This window comes from Lonchura striata, chromosome 2, assembly GCF_050655825.1.
Source record: "Lonchura striata isolate lonStrDom1 chromosome 2, ASM5065582v1, whole genome shotgun sequence".
Classification (NCBI taxonomy): Eukaryota; Metazoa; Chordata; class Aves; order Passeriformes; family Estrildidae; genus Lonchura; species Lonchura striata.
In genome coordinates this window covers 136,596,709-136,609,540 of record NC_140704.1, presented here as the reverse complement: position 1 = coordinate 136,609,540, position 12,832 = coordinate 136,596,709, and the positions used below count along the sequence as shown (strand labels likewise).

The 12,832-nt window shown below is 36.2% G+C and overlaps 1 protein-coding gene across 13 annotated transcripts in view; it reads left to right on the top strand.

Annotated features, from left to right (window-relative positions):
• The window catches only part of UBR5 (ubiquitin protein ligase E3 component n-recognin 5), an 86,078-nt gene extending 73,246 nt beyond the window's left edge, over nt 1–12,832 (top strand). For 9 of the 13 annotated variants that reach the window (XM_085572430.1, XM_085572429.1, XM_085572428.1 and 6 more), the window contains 18 exons: nt 83–156; nt 725–897; nt 997–1,110; nt 1,665–1,885; nt 2,522–2,642; nt 2,746–2,853; nt 3,097–3,340; nt 3,916–4,027; nt 4,541–4,685; nt 4,975–5,105; nt 6,002–6,062; nt 6,334–6,509; nt 6,875–6,959; nt 7,859–8,014; nt 8,392–8,505; nt 9,767–9,911; nt 10,489–10,574; nt 11,665–12,832. In XM_085572430.1, the coding sequence (XP_085428556.1) occupies nt 83–156; nt 725–897; nt 997–1,110; nt 1,665–1,885; nt 2,522–2,642; nt 2,746–2,853; nt 3,097–3,340; nt 3,916–4,027; nt 4,541–4,685; nt 4,975–5,105; nt 6,002–6,062; nt 6,334–6,509; nt 6,875–6,959; nt 7,859–8,014; nt 8,392–8,505; nt 9,767–9,911; nt 10,489–10,574; nt 11,665–11,877 (2,479 nt within the window). In that variant the 3' untranslated portion in view covers nt 11,878–12,832. Of the gene's footprint in view, nt 1–82; nt 157–724; nt 898–996; nt 1,111–1,664; nt 1,886–2,521; nt 2,643–2,745; nt 2,854–3,096; nt 3,341–3,915; nt 4,028–4,418; nt 4,686–4,974; nt 5,106–6,001; nt 6,063–6,333; nt 6,510–6,874; nt 6,960–7,858; nt 8,015–8,391; nt 8,506–9,766; nt 9,912–10,488; nt 10,575–11,664 lie in introns of those variants that run through there. The other 4 variants (XM_085572426.1, XM_021529445.4, XM_085572422.1 and 1 more) reach the window with 2 other exon arrangements.

The window sequence follows — 12,832 nt, the reverse complement described above, 5'->3', positions numbered from 1 at the left end:
GATATTTTGCCTAATAATTTCTTCAAGATGATTGACTCTTTTTTATTTTCTTTTGTTGTTGTTTTGGGTGTTTTTTATTAAGGACTCGTGAGCTTTTGGAACTGGGTCTTGACAACGAAGATTCAGAACATGAAAATGATGATGATACCAATCAAAGTTAGTATACAAAAATTGACCTTTCATACCAAAAAGCTAGACTTTATTAGTGCTTTTTCCCTTTTACTAGCTGAGACTTTGAATAAATTTTGCTGCTTGTATATGTAAAGTTGGGTTTTAGTAAGATTTTTCTTAGCATTATTACTTTACCAATTATCTTCTACCATTGCCTATTTCATGGTCTCTCATTTCAGGGCCATCTTTTCATCTCCTTTCTCACTAAACTGCAGCATTTCTGCCCTTACCCACCATTCTACATTAAAATTTGAATCACAGTTAGACTGATTTTTTTTGATCTGACGAAACTGTGCTGAAATTGGTAGAATATATATTCCTACATACAGTGTAGGAGTGTCTGTTCAGTAAAGCTAGGTACAGTAGAAAGGATAAAAACTAACTAAGTGAATTAAAAAAGATACAACATTTGCAGAAGCATCCTGTAGAAGTACTAAATTTACAGAGAATTTTCTCTAGTCAGGTAGCTAATAGGGAAGGATATTAATTTTTGGCATTTTATAACCTTTGCTTTTATGACTGTGAAAATTGATTTGAAATCTCTGATATTTAGGTGCTACACTCAATGACAAAGATGATGATGCCCTCCCAGCAGAGACTGGCCAAAACCATCCATTTTTCAGACGGTCAGACTCTATGACATTCCTTGGCTGCATCCCACCCAATCCTTTTGAGGTTCCTCTGGCAGAGGCCATCCCCTTGGCAGACCAGCCACATCTATTACAGGTGACATCAGAGATGGGGTTTTGGAAGAAAATTGCAGTTTGCTTTTTTGTTCCTCACCGAAGTCTGTTATTGACCCAGAACACTTTTGTTGCTTTTCAGCCAAATGCTCGCAAAGAGGATCTGTTTGGCCGACCCAGTCAGGGTCTGTACTCATCTTCTGCCAACAGTGGCAAGTGCTTAGTGGAAGTTACAGTGGACAGAAACTGCCTTGAGGTAAATGTAAAGCTTTATTATTTTAAACAATATGGTAATTTAAACTAGAACCATCATTCCTCAAAAAGACACTTTAATGTTTTCAGAGAGAATTTTATGTAGCTTTCAGAATGATAATTTAAAAGCCCAGTGCCTGTAAAATCTTGAAATATTTATGAAAAGTATGCTTAATGTAGAAACTTGGTGATTATTGACTTACAGCAGCTTTCAGATAATATTTCTAAATGCAGCATTACATTTGTGACTTGATTTTGGAATGCTAATTATATAATTAGTTTTGATAAAAATATTTAAATCTTCCTATTGTCTGTCCAGTAGATTTGACTTGCTTTCAGACTGAACATTAATTAGCAAGCATATTAAATGCAAACATACTGTGGGGAAAATAAGGTTTTTTTTCTGTATTTATTGAAATTTTTGAGGTCACTGTGTTTTAGCAGGTCAGTTACAGTGTTCACTTTTGTATGATTTAAAATATACACCTATGAATATATGTGCTGAAAAAGCCTTCTGGTCTGCTTTGAAAGTTCAGTTAAATTTTACTTCTCCTTTAGGTTCTTCCAACTAAAATGTCTTATGCAGCCAACTTAAAAAATGTTATGAGCATGCAAAATCGGCAGAAGAAGGAAGGGGAAGAACAAAATGTGCCTACAGAAGAATCTGAGAGTTCAAAACCGGGGCCTTCAGCTCATGATCTTGCAGCACAATTGAAAAGCAGCTTGTTGGCAGAGATAGGATTGACAGAAAGTGAAGGGCCACCCCTCACATCTTTCAGGTAGCTGAGTTAAAAATTACATTTTGAAATATTACTGCTCTGATAAGTTGCTGTTTGGGACTCCAGAAAGTCTTTTTGAAATTAAATAAAACTGGTAGCTTAATTTAGTTTGCATTTGTAGTTTGTGATTGGTAGCTTCTAAAGTGAATAGTTGAACAGTCTTCAAAGAGGTCTGTGCAAACTGCAGACAAATTCCTTTACTCCCTGGTTTCCTGCTGCAGACCTGATGTCCTGGGTAGACAGGCTGAGCAGTTGGAATTGACAGCTTGCTGTCTGTGTCTGGTGGTGCTGCCCACACTTAATGCAGTTACAGACTGAACTGCCCTCCTTTCAAATTACAGCTATTTTAAAATAAATTGAAGTCTTGGTTGATGGGAGATCAGTAACAGTGCATTCCACATAGCACCAAAAGTTATATGCTTTTGGGGTAATTACCCTTTGGAAGCAAGACTTGTGTTTTTGCTGAAACTAAGGAGCTTCATGTGCTTTTGTCCACAGACTTAATGTACTGTGTTATTGTTTATCAGGAATAAAAAACTTAGTTGAAGGCAGAAGGTAGGAAAAGCTGAAGTACACAAAATATGTCTGAAATGTAACTTGATTGACATATTTGTCATTTTTTCTTCTTTCTTTCAGGCCACAGTGTAGCTTCATGGGCATGGTTATTTCTCATGACATGTTGCTGGGACGTTGGCGCCTTTCTCTGGAGTTATTTGGTAGAGTATTCATGGAAGATGTTGGAGCAGAGCCTGGATCGGTATGTATTTCTCAGTGTCAGGACAGTTCCTCTTACAACTCTATTGTGACTCTAATCATTCTGATTTTGGGGTTTGTCCTTGTTTTTTTTTAATTATTTTTAGATCTTGACTGAATTAGGTGGCTTTGAAGTAAAGGAATCGAAATTCCGCAGGGAGATGGAAAAACTTAGAAACCAGCAATCAAGGGATTTAACATTGGAGGTAAAAAATGTTAGTTTCTCTTTGAATAAACTTTCATTAAAAGTTGAATTATTACAGTAACTTGATAGGAAAAGTATTTCAGAGTCTGCAAGCAGGTGTCTTAAATCATACTTTTTGAGTTATGTAGTTTTCCCAGTCTCATTGTTATTTTTTTTGAATCTGTGCAGTAGTGTCCAGAAATCTGTAGTGAAGCTGAAAGTCTCTTAGAATGATAATTGGTAAAGAAAGAATTTTTTTTTGTTTCTTTACTAGGTTGATCGAGACAGAGATCTTCTAATTCAGCAGACCATGAGGCAGCTCAACAATCACTTTGGTCGCAGGTGTGCTACCACTCCGATGGCTGTACACAGAGTGAAAGTTACTTTTAAGGATGAGCCCGGAGAAGGCAGCGGTGTAGCACGAAGCTTTTATACTGCTATTGCACAGGCTTTTCTGTCAAATGAGAAACTGCCAAATCTAGATTGCATTCAGAATGCCAACAAGGGTACCCATACAAGTAAGTGATGCACAGCAGTTAATCTACAGAAAATATTAATAAAAACTTTGTGTGCTTTATTTACATAGAAATACTTGGCCTTGTGCAGAGATACCTCTTGTTAGCTCAGAATCCATAAAAATGATGCATTAGTTCTCTGGAGCAAGGAAATGGCTTTTTCTGTCCCTGCTTTCAGAAACAGGAACTTCTTGTTTTTATAGCAACAGGAGTCTGCTTTAGATGTGCTCAGATTTTTTGAGCATTCTTCTCTCCAGCAGGTAATAATTGTCAAGATTTTAGCTACTAAGAGCTTATACATTTTACTGCCACTGTTCCATCTGACTTGCCACAAACACATTATAATGGTTTTGAAAGTATATATAAACTCTTAAAGTATTTTATGATTTTTGAGTTAGTACAAATACTTCAGGTCCTTTCTTAAGTTTGGCTGAACCCAATCACTGTTTCAAGTGAAATGGTTCTGTCTCATTGATGTCTTTCAAACTCTTCCAAACCTTAGTCTTCCTTACACTGAAACTTAGGTAGGAGAGAGAAATATAAAGATGTTTAAGTTTATGAGGTTTTTTGCCCTTCAGGTCTCATGCAGAGATTGCGAAATAGGGGAGAGAGAGATCGGGAAAGGGAGCGAGAGAGAGAAATGCGGAGAAGTAGTGGCTTGCGAACTGGTTCTCGGAGAGATAGGGATAGGTAAGTGGTTATCTTTATCCTGATGAAGATATTTTGTCAAATAGAGTAATTGCCTTGAATATTTTCAGGAAAGATACTTTTACTTCCTCCAGTTAAAGAAGTCTCAGGAGTGATTTGCAGGGTAATTTTTTGAAATTCGGTCTCTACTTTTAATTCTTTAAATAATTATTATGCTTATTTTATCATTAATTGGTTATGTCTCCACCACAGGCCATCAGTTTCTTCTGCTAAAACAGTAACAAAAACTTGTGTACTAGAATAAAATTGTGAGGTAGTTTAGAAACAACAGTGCCATTGGTGGCATGTCTGACGGCTGTATCCAAAACACAAGTAATACTAAAATCTCTGGTTTATTTTGATTTTCTCTTTCTGATTCATTCTCTCCAAGCAGCTATGAGCAACACTACTATTCCAGCAGTAAAGCTAATGCTAATATCAGTCAGTGTGCAAATAATATTTTTCCCAGAGGATTTTTCCTCTGAAATGAGTACAAACTGCTCTGATTATCTTAAGGGACTTCAGAAGACAATTGTCCATTGACACACGGCCTTTTAGACCAGCATCAGAAGGAAATCCTAGTGATGACCCTGACCCTCTCCCAGCACACAGACAAGCCCTTGGAGAACGGCTCTACCCTCGAGTGCAAGCAATGCAACCAGTAAGACTTCCTTAATACACCTAATGATTGTTCTTGTCATTATGTAATATAAAAATTGAATTCCTTATCCATAATTGAAATAATTGAAACATAATTGATAGTATTCAAATATGAAAGACTGATTTTCTTTTTTATTTCGTTAAGATTTTTTTCTCTAATTTGTTTTTTTAGCTTAGGACGTATCTTGTAATGCATTCTCTATTTAAAATACCAAAACTTTCATAAGGTCGTATTTGAAAACGTGAGAACTGGAGGAGAATAGTAAGACCTATCACTCCTTTATCCCCAGGCATTTGCAAGCAAAATCACAGGAATGTTGTTGGAATTGTCTCCTGCTCAGCTGCTTCTGTTACTAGCTAGTGAAGATTCCCTTAGAGCAAGAGTTGATGAAGCAATGGAACTCATTATTGCACATGGCAGGTAAAGTATCAAAAGTGAGAACTGATTTTGTGGCCAAAGCACTTGTACTGTTCTACATCTAACGTGCATCTACATCAATACATGCAGCTTGTTTCTTGATAGTCTAGATATTTTTCTTTGGACAAGTGACCTTTTGGCTTTGGTTTAATCTATTCTAACCAGTTTCAGAATTTGACAGTTCCTTATTGAGAGCAGTCCTGCTGAGAAGGACTTGATGGGTGCTGGTGGATGAGAAACTGGACATGAGCTGGCCATGCAATGTGCCAGATGTGTTCAGGGCTGCATCAAAAACAGCGTGGCTAGCAGGTTGAGGGAGAGGATTCTGCCCCTCTGGTGAGACCTCACCTGCAGTGCTGCATCCAGCTCAGGGGTCCCCAGCACAGGAAGGACATGGACCTGTTAGAGCAAGTCCTGAGAAGTCACCAAGATGATCAGAAGAATAGAGTACCTATCTTATGAAGAAAGGTTGAGAGAACTGGGGTTGTTCAGCATGGAAAAGAGAAAGCTTATGGATGACCTATTTGTAACCTTCCAGTCCTTGAAGGAAACTGACAAAAAGATGGCGAGGGACTTCATACAAGAGCATGTAGTGGCAATTCAAGAGGAATGGCTTCAAACTGAAAGAGAGCAGATTTAGATTAGATTACAAGAAGAAGGTCTTTACTTTGAGGATACGGAAGCACTGCAACAGGTTACCTAGAGAAGCTGTAGATCCCTGGAGGTGTTGAAGGCTGGGGTGGGGCTCTGAGCAATTTGTTCTAGAGGAAAGTGTCCCTGCCCACAGCAAGGGGCTGGAACTAGGTGATCTTCAAGGTTCCTTTCTAACCCAAACCATTCTGTCATTCTTTGCGTCTGTGATGGTGAAATTAAATCTGCCTTTTTATTCCCTTCTCAAGGGAGAATGGTGCTGACAGTATATTGGATCTTGGATTGCTAGACTCTTCAGATAAAGTGCAGGTAATGGCCTGTTGCACAAAATTTATGTAAGATTAAATTTTATCAGTTAATTTTTAAACCAGAAGCAATTGGAAGCTTTATAATGCAAGACAAAGTTCTGTTTAATAATTTTGTTTAGAAAGGATTAACAGTAATCAGTCAAAACTATAAAATGTCATCATCAGGAAATATCACAGGAATTTTTAACCAATGCAACCTGAATCTTTAGGTCTACTAGCAAATAGCGTGATATGTGTTGGTAACTAGAATGAAGTGTGTTGTTTCAAAACAGGAAAACAGAAAGCGACATGGATCCAGCCGCAGTGTAGTAGATATGGAATTGGATGATACAGATGATGGGGATGATAATGCACCACTTTTCTACCAACCTGGAAAACGAGGATTTTATACACCAAGACCTGGTAAAAACACAGAAGCAAGGCTGAATTGTTTCCGAAACATTGGCAGGTATGCTACCATTAAATTTTTAGTCTGAAAAAATATAAATGACAATCATACACAACACCAGGGAGAGTACCAATGATCCAAGTTGGAAAAAACATTTTTTTTTAATCGTGTCTATCGCCCACACTGAATAAGTAGGGGGGAATTTGTGTATGTCAACTTGAGGTTTCTTTTCCTGTTAAATTTTAATTTTTTATCCTTCTTTTTCTAAATTATATGTGCCCATGATTTTCATTTGTGACCAATACATTTGGAAATCTGGCTCCAGCTTAATTTTTAGAATATTGGAACTCTTAAATGTGAGTCTGAGAAAGATCTCTAGTATAATTTCTGCTGTACCAAAACCAACTCCAAACATATTTTTTTAGAATCCTAGGATTGTGCTTGTTGCAGAATGAACTATGTCCCATCACGTTAAATAGACATGTAATCAAAGTTCTACTTGGCAGAAAGGTAAGTCGAATCATAAAAATTTTAATTTTATATAATTACTTAAAACCTCATACATAAAACTGGGCTTTTCCCTTAACCACATATATATTAACTAGCCGAGTTGATACTCAGAACTGTATGGAGGTCTTTAATTTGAGAACTTTAATTTGAGAACTTAATTTTTTTGTTTCCTAGATTTTGAACAGAGTAGATGTACTAGAAGTCAGGTATTTGACTAAGATGTAATGATTTGTAATAGGTTAGCCTTCAACTCTCTTCAGAAACATACTGTCTCTGCTTTTTTTTCTTCCTGAGATTCAGAAACAATGGTGTTAGACAATACTAGGCAATAGCTTACAGAAAAGCATTTTTCTGGATATTTGAGAGAGCTCATGGAATTAATTTGTAATTAAAATGTTGTGTCAGGTGTAGGCATAATTTAATTCAGAGCAATAATTACATAAACTTTTGACCAAAATTGCTACCCTGGCCCAGTAAAAGCTAATAATGTACTGCACTTTTGAAGCATTAGTCAATGGCATTCTAAGTCCTGTCTAATCCAGCAAATTTAAACCAAGGTTTGTTACTTAAATTCATGTTTGATCACATAGTAAGTTACCCAACATAGTATAATCTTTAATGAAAAAGAGTTAATGGGAGAAATGGCCTTTAAATACCCCCTGGTGTCCTCCAAGAGTGATTGCCTTCTAAATATTATCTTAAGGTGTTTCTTGTTGAATATGTATTCCTTCCAGGATTCCAATGTACCTGCTGAAATAGACCGAAAGTAGGAGTTTAACTGCATTTATTTCTGTGTGTTTGTATCCTTTGTTTGCTAGTGCATAGATCTGGCACAGATTGCATAATTTTGAATGCATTCTTAAACACCTCTTATATTTCAAACTTCTTTTTTTTTATAGGTGAACTGGCATGATTTTGCTTTTTTCGATCCAGTTATGTATGAAAGCCTTCGGCAACTTATTCTCGCTTCCCAGAGTACAGATGCTGATGCAGTGTTTGCAGCAATGGATTTAGCCTTTGCAATAGACCTGTGTAAGGAGGAGGGTGGAGGGCAGGTAAGCACAGCTAACTCTGGGGCTCTGTAGTTTCAGAGTTCGACTGCTTATGCGGGGTGTAGTGTGCACATAATCCATGCTCTTCTCAGATGGCAGATAAAACATTTTACTCTTCTTGGATTCAGTGCAGTGTTCTTAGATATTGAAGCCTGGATTTTTTTCTTTAAAAATACAGAGCCTACCATAGACCCTGGCAACGGTAGTCAATCCTAGAGAATCCTTAAAACTAACCTGTAGTAGTGAATTTTGCTTGGGTTTGGAGGTATATTAAACAATAAATCACTCTGCAGCATACTGTGGTGGTTGTAATAATCTCATTTCCTTTATATCCCTTTTCTCCTTCCCCTTTTTAAATGCTCCTTATTTCTTTGCCATAGGTTGAACTTATTTCCAATGGTGTAAATATACCAGTCACTCCTCAGAATGTATATGAGTATGTCCGGAAATATGCAGAACACCGAATGTTGGTAGTAGCAGAGCAGCCTCTACATGTAAGTCATCAGTGTTTTTTTTAAAAAGAAAAAAAAAATCTTTAGTATTTCCATCAGTTAATTATTCTCCTCATTGTGGTGTTGCTAATCAGTTTTCTTTAAAGTCTTGACAGCTTGATTTAAAGTATTTAATTTTTTTGTAACTGTATAGCTGTTTATGCAGTATTGTAAAGACTGAATACTTTGAGTAATTTATTTTATAGAATGAAAGATAATTTCTTTTATAGTGGGTCTCATTTGTTAAATATATATGTTCATTTCTTGAGCTCAAATGGCACAAATTCTCTTGGAATTTTGGCTTTGTATTTGGCAGCTTCTTTGTTCTTAACTATTTATTACCTTTGATTTTTTTGCATCCTTGTTATAAGGAAAAATAATTTAAAAAACCATTTACACTAGCCTGGCAAGAAAAAGTTTACTAGAAAACCATATTAATTTTTTTTTTTTGCTTTTTTTGAGCCTTGTGAAATAACACTTACAGAATAATATATTTTTCTAGACAGTTAATGAAGGCCAGTCTGTCATATGATGCTACATCTAAACTTTGTTGTTTGTGCTCATTGTGGTTTCCTGCTGCACATGTGAGATAGGGGAGCAGGCCAGATTACCTCTGTGCAGCTGTGGTCCAAATTCTCACAGAAAGAACATGTTCCTGGAATTAAGATACTTGAGCTCCATGTCTGCATATATTAATAGTTTGACTCTTGTTTATTTTAAGCATTGAAATCTCTTACATTTGTATTCATTTTGAAATGTTCTAAAGCAAATTGATTAATAGTATTCCATTTTTGAATATGGAATTTCCTATCTTTCCAGGATATTACTTATTTATATAGACTATATTGTGTGTGTGCGTAATATTTTTGAAGCAGAGTTAGCATGTGTCTGAGGAAGCAAAATAAAAGTAACATGCAAGATGTGTTTTTTTTTTTTTAAATTCTCATCAAATTCAGCACAGCTTAGCAAAATACCTGAACATTTTAGCATTAAAAGAGTTAATGTGCTTCTGCTCCTGGTGAAATAATAGCTCAAACCAGTACTGCTTTCTTTTGCTCTAGCAGGTAGGGTTTAAAAATTAGTGCAGTTCTTTGTTTCAGAAGATTTGCATCTCAGATGATAGAGCTTTAAAAGAAAAGAACATCTCGGAGAATAATGAATCTTGAGTTAAAAGGAATTTCACATTAAACTTTTGAGTAATGTATTTAAAGTGAATCTTAAAAGTTACAGGGTTACAATGTGGATTTTGTGCTTTTCACTTAAGGCAATGAGGAAGGGACTCTTGGATGTACTTCCAAAGAATTCATTAGAAGATTTGACAGCAGAAGATTTCAGACTTCTGGTAAATGGCTGTGGTGAAGTAAATGTGCAAATGCTAATCAGCTTTACCTCTTTCAATGATGAATCAGGTATGAAATAACTTAGTCATAAACAGAGTTGCAGGTATAACTTAACTGTTTTTTCTGTGTGGAGTAGTTACTAGCATTAAACTTGAACTATTAAATCTGACATTAGTTAATAAGCACTGAAAGCTGTAATAAAGTTATTACTTGGGATATTTTTTACATTCTTTAGAAAATATTTACCTTCAGGTAAGTGAGGGTAGAGAAAGCATGTTTTCCAACTTCGCTCTTACTAGATATTAAGTATACAGATTGTATTACTGCTAGTATATTTTTCTTGTGAAAATTCTCAAGAACTGTACATGTGATGGATGCAAGTTTAATGCTTCTTAACATAATTTTTAAACTGCCTTTAGATGCAGTTGGGCTCTTTGGTAAGGAGGGAAGAGTGGGAGTGATACTGAGTTATGTAAGTGTTGGCCTTGCATTCAAAGCTATTAGTTTTGAAATTACTAGTCTCCAATATCAGGACTTTATTAAAGTAATTGTAGCTGAGATCCAACTTGCAGCACATGTAGAACAGGTCTCTTAATGTTATTGTCCAGTGTAGCAGCTGAATTGTGTACCTTATTATTTCACACAGGAGAAAATGCTGAGAAGCTTTTGCAATTCAAGCGTTGGTTTTGGTCCATAGTTGAGAAGATGAGTATGACGGAAAGACAAGATCTGGTAAGTTGTCCATTCCCATTGGAAACATGCAGAAGAATTGGAATAACTGGTGTCAATACTGTTCTTAACTGTGTCTATCTACAGAGACTTTATTAAGGGTTAAAGTAGCAGAGTAGAGTAGTAGGGTTGGGTAAGACATGGTTCTGGAAACAACAGGTGTGAATCCTAGATCTTTGTATAACCGAAAGTAAGTGTGGTGTGTCCTTCTCCCTGTTCATAGGTCTCTTACAGAAGCACAGTTTCATTCCAGACAGTTGCAGAGCAAGATGAGTAACTGTGGTTACTTAACTGTGTTGTGGGCTGGTAGGGTTTTGAGGTCATGTTCTCTTCATGGATCATCTACTCACCCGACTTCTCTGTATGCTGAGGACAATTATGTGTGTCCTCTCTCTAAGATGTCAGTAATGATACCATGTCCTTCTCAAAGCCCTTTAGGAGTGAGAAGCTGATGAGGAACATAAAAGAATAAGATACTGTTCAGGAGATTTCACTTTTAAAAACTTGCCTGTAAATTTTATTAGTTGTATACTTCTTAAAATGGTTTGTTTTTAGCTTCCTACTCTTTAAGGTACTATCTCTCGCTTATAGTCTACTAAAAGGAAACAGAGTACACTGAAAAGTGGAAACCCTAGAGCACATTTTTCAAGGAGTGTCTATGCTTACACCTTGGTGGTGACCCCATATTTCACACTTGAGCTAATAGACCAAATATTGTCTGTTGCTGCCTTTTGTCTGTACCAGTACTACATTCTGTAGTCTCTGACTGGTTTGTGATTCCTGATTCAATTGGTATTGATGGCAGTCATCACCTTCCCAGATGGATTTGTGGACATGCCATTTACTGAGGGTTTGTTGATACAGGATAATTTTGAGTGCTGTTTTTATCAGTTTTGTGAATGAGCTGTTGACAAAAGGCAGTGAAAAAATTGCTACAGAAGGAAGTAGAATGACTGTGGAGTTTAGTTTGGCATATTGAAGAGAACATAGTATGATCAATCTTGCTGTGACTGTGCAGTAATTTTTTAACCTATCCCTACACAATTAGTAGCCAGTATGAATCTTAATTTTAAATGCTATCTTCTTTTCTCAGGTTTACTTTTGGACCTCAAGTCCATCATTGCCCGCCAGTGAGGAGGGGTTCCAGCCTATGCCATCCATCACAATAAGGCCACCAGATGACCAACATCTTCCAACAGCAAACACTTGCATTTCTCGCCTTTATGTCCCACTCTATTCCTCTAAGCAGATTTTGAAACAAAAATTGTTACTCGCCATTAAGACCAAGAATTTTGGTTTTGTGTAGAGTATAAAAAGTGTGTATTGCTGTGTAATATTACTAGCTAAGTTTTGTAGATTTTTCCATTTGTCTATAAAAGTTTATGAAAGTTAATGCTGTCATACCCCTGGTGGTACTTCAAAGATTTAAATGCAAACATTCCTGTACTAAATTTGTAACATAAAGGCCTAAGGAGCACTAGCAATATCTGATTGCAACAGTTTGCTAGTCAATAATTCCTTTGCCTAGCCCCAGCCAAAGATGACAGCAGAACAATATAATTTACACTGTGATTTATCTTTTTGCTGAGGGAAAATATGTAAAATGTTCTGAAAATTCACTGCTGCCTTTGTGGAAAGTGTTTCAGCAAAGGTTCTTGTATAGAGGGAGTAGGGAATTTCAAAATAAAAAATTAAGTATGTTCTGTGTTTTTAACTTTTTTTTTATGGTGTTTAATTTGTGGTTGGCTGCAATTGTGTATCATGTATATTGAACTTGTAAAAAGTTCCTGACAGCTCAGATCCCTAAGTTGGGATTGTTCACTTATGAAATCACTTCCATTACAATTTTTGTTCTATTGCATTGAACTCTGGCACATCAGATACCATCACTAATATTTTGCATGTAATCTGTACCTTTAGTGTTTTTTTTTTTCCCTGTACATATTTGATGAGGCCAATGCACAGTATTTCATAGTTCACAATCAACATTTTTGTATCCTTGTTACAGTGAACAGACAGTCAGGAGATTGTTCCACTACCAGTTCTAACCCAACACTTGTACTACATTATCTAACTATGTAAACTCAGCCTGGGCACTTTCTGGTAACTGTAAAATGTTTATAAGATCATGATTATTGAAGATACATTTTTTGGAAAACTTTAATGTTCGTGAGCTGCTTAACTTCTTTTGTATCTAGCCTTTTTTTAAGTATCTTGTTACAGTTTTTTAATAAAGAAATTACAGACAAAATACCAAGTCA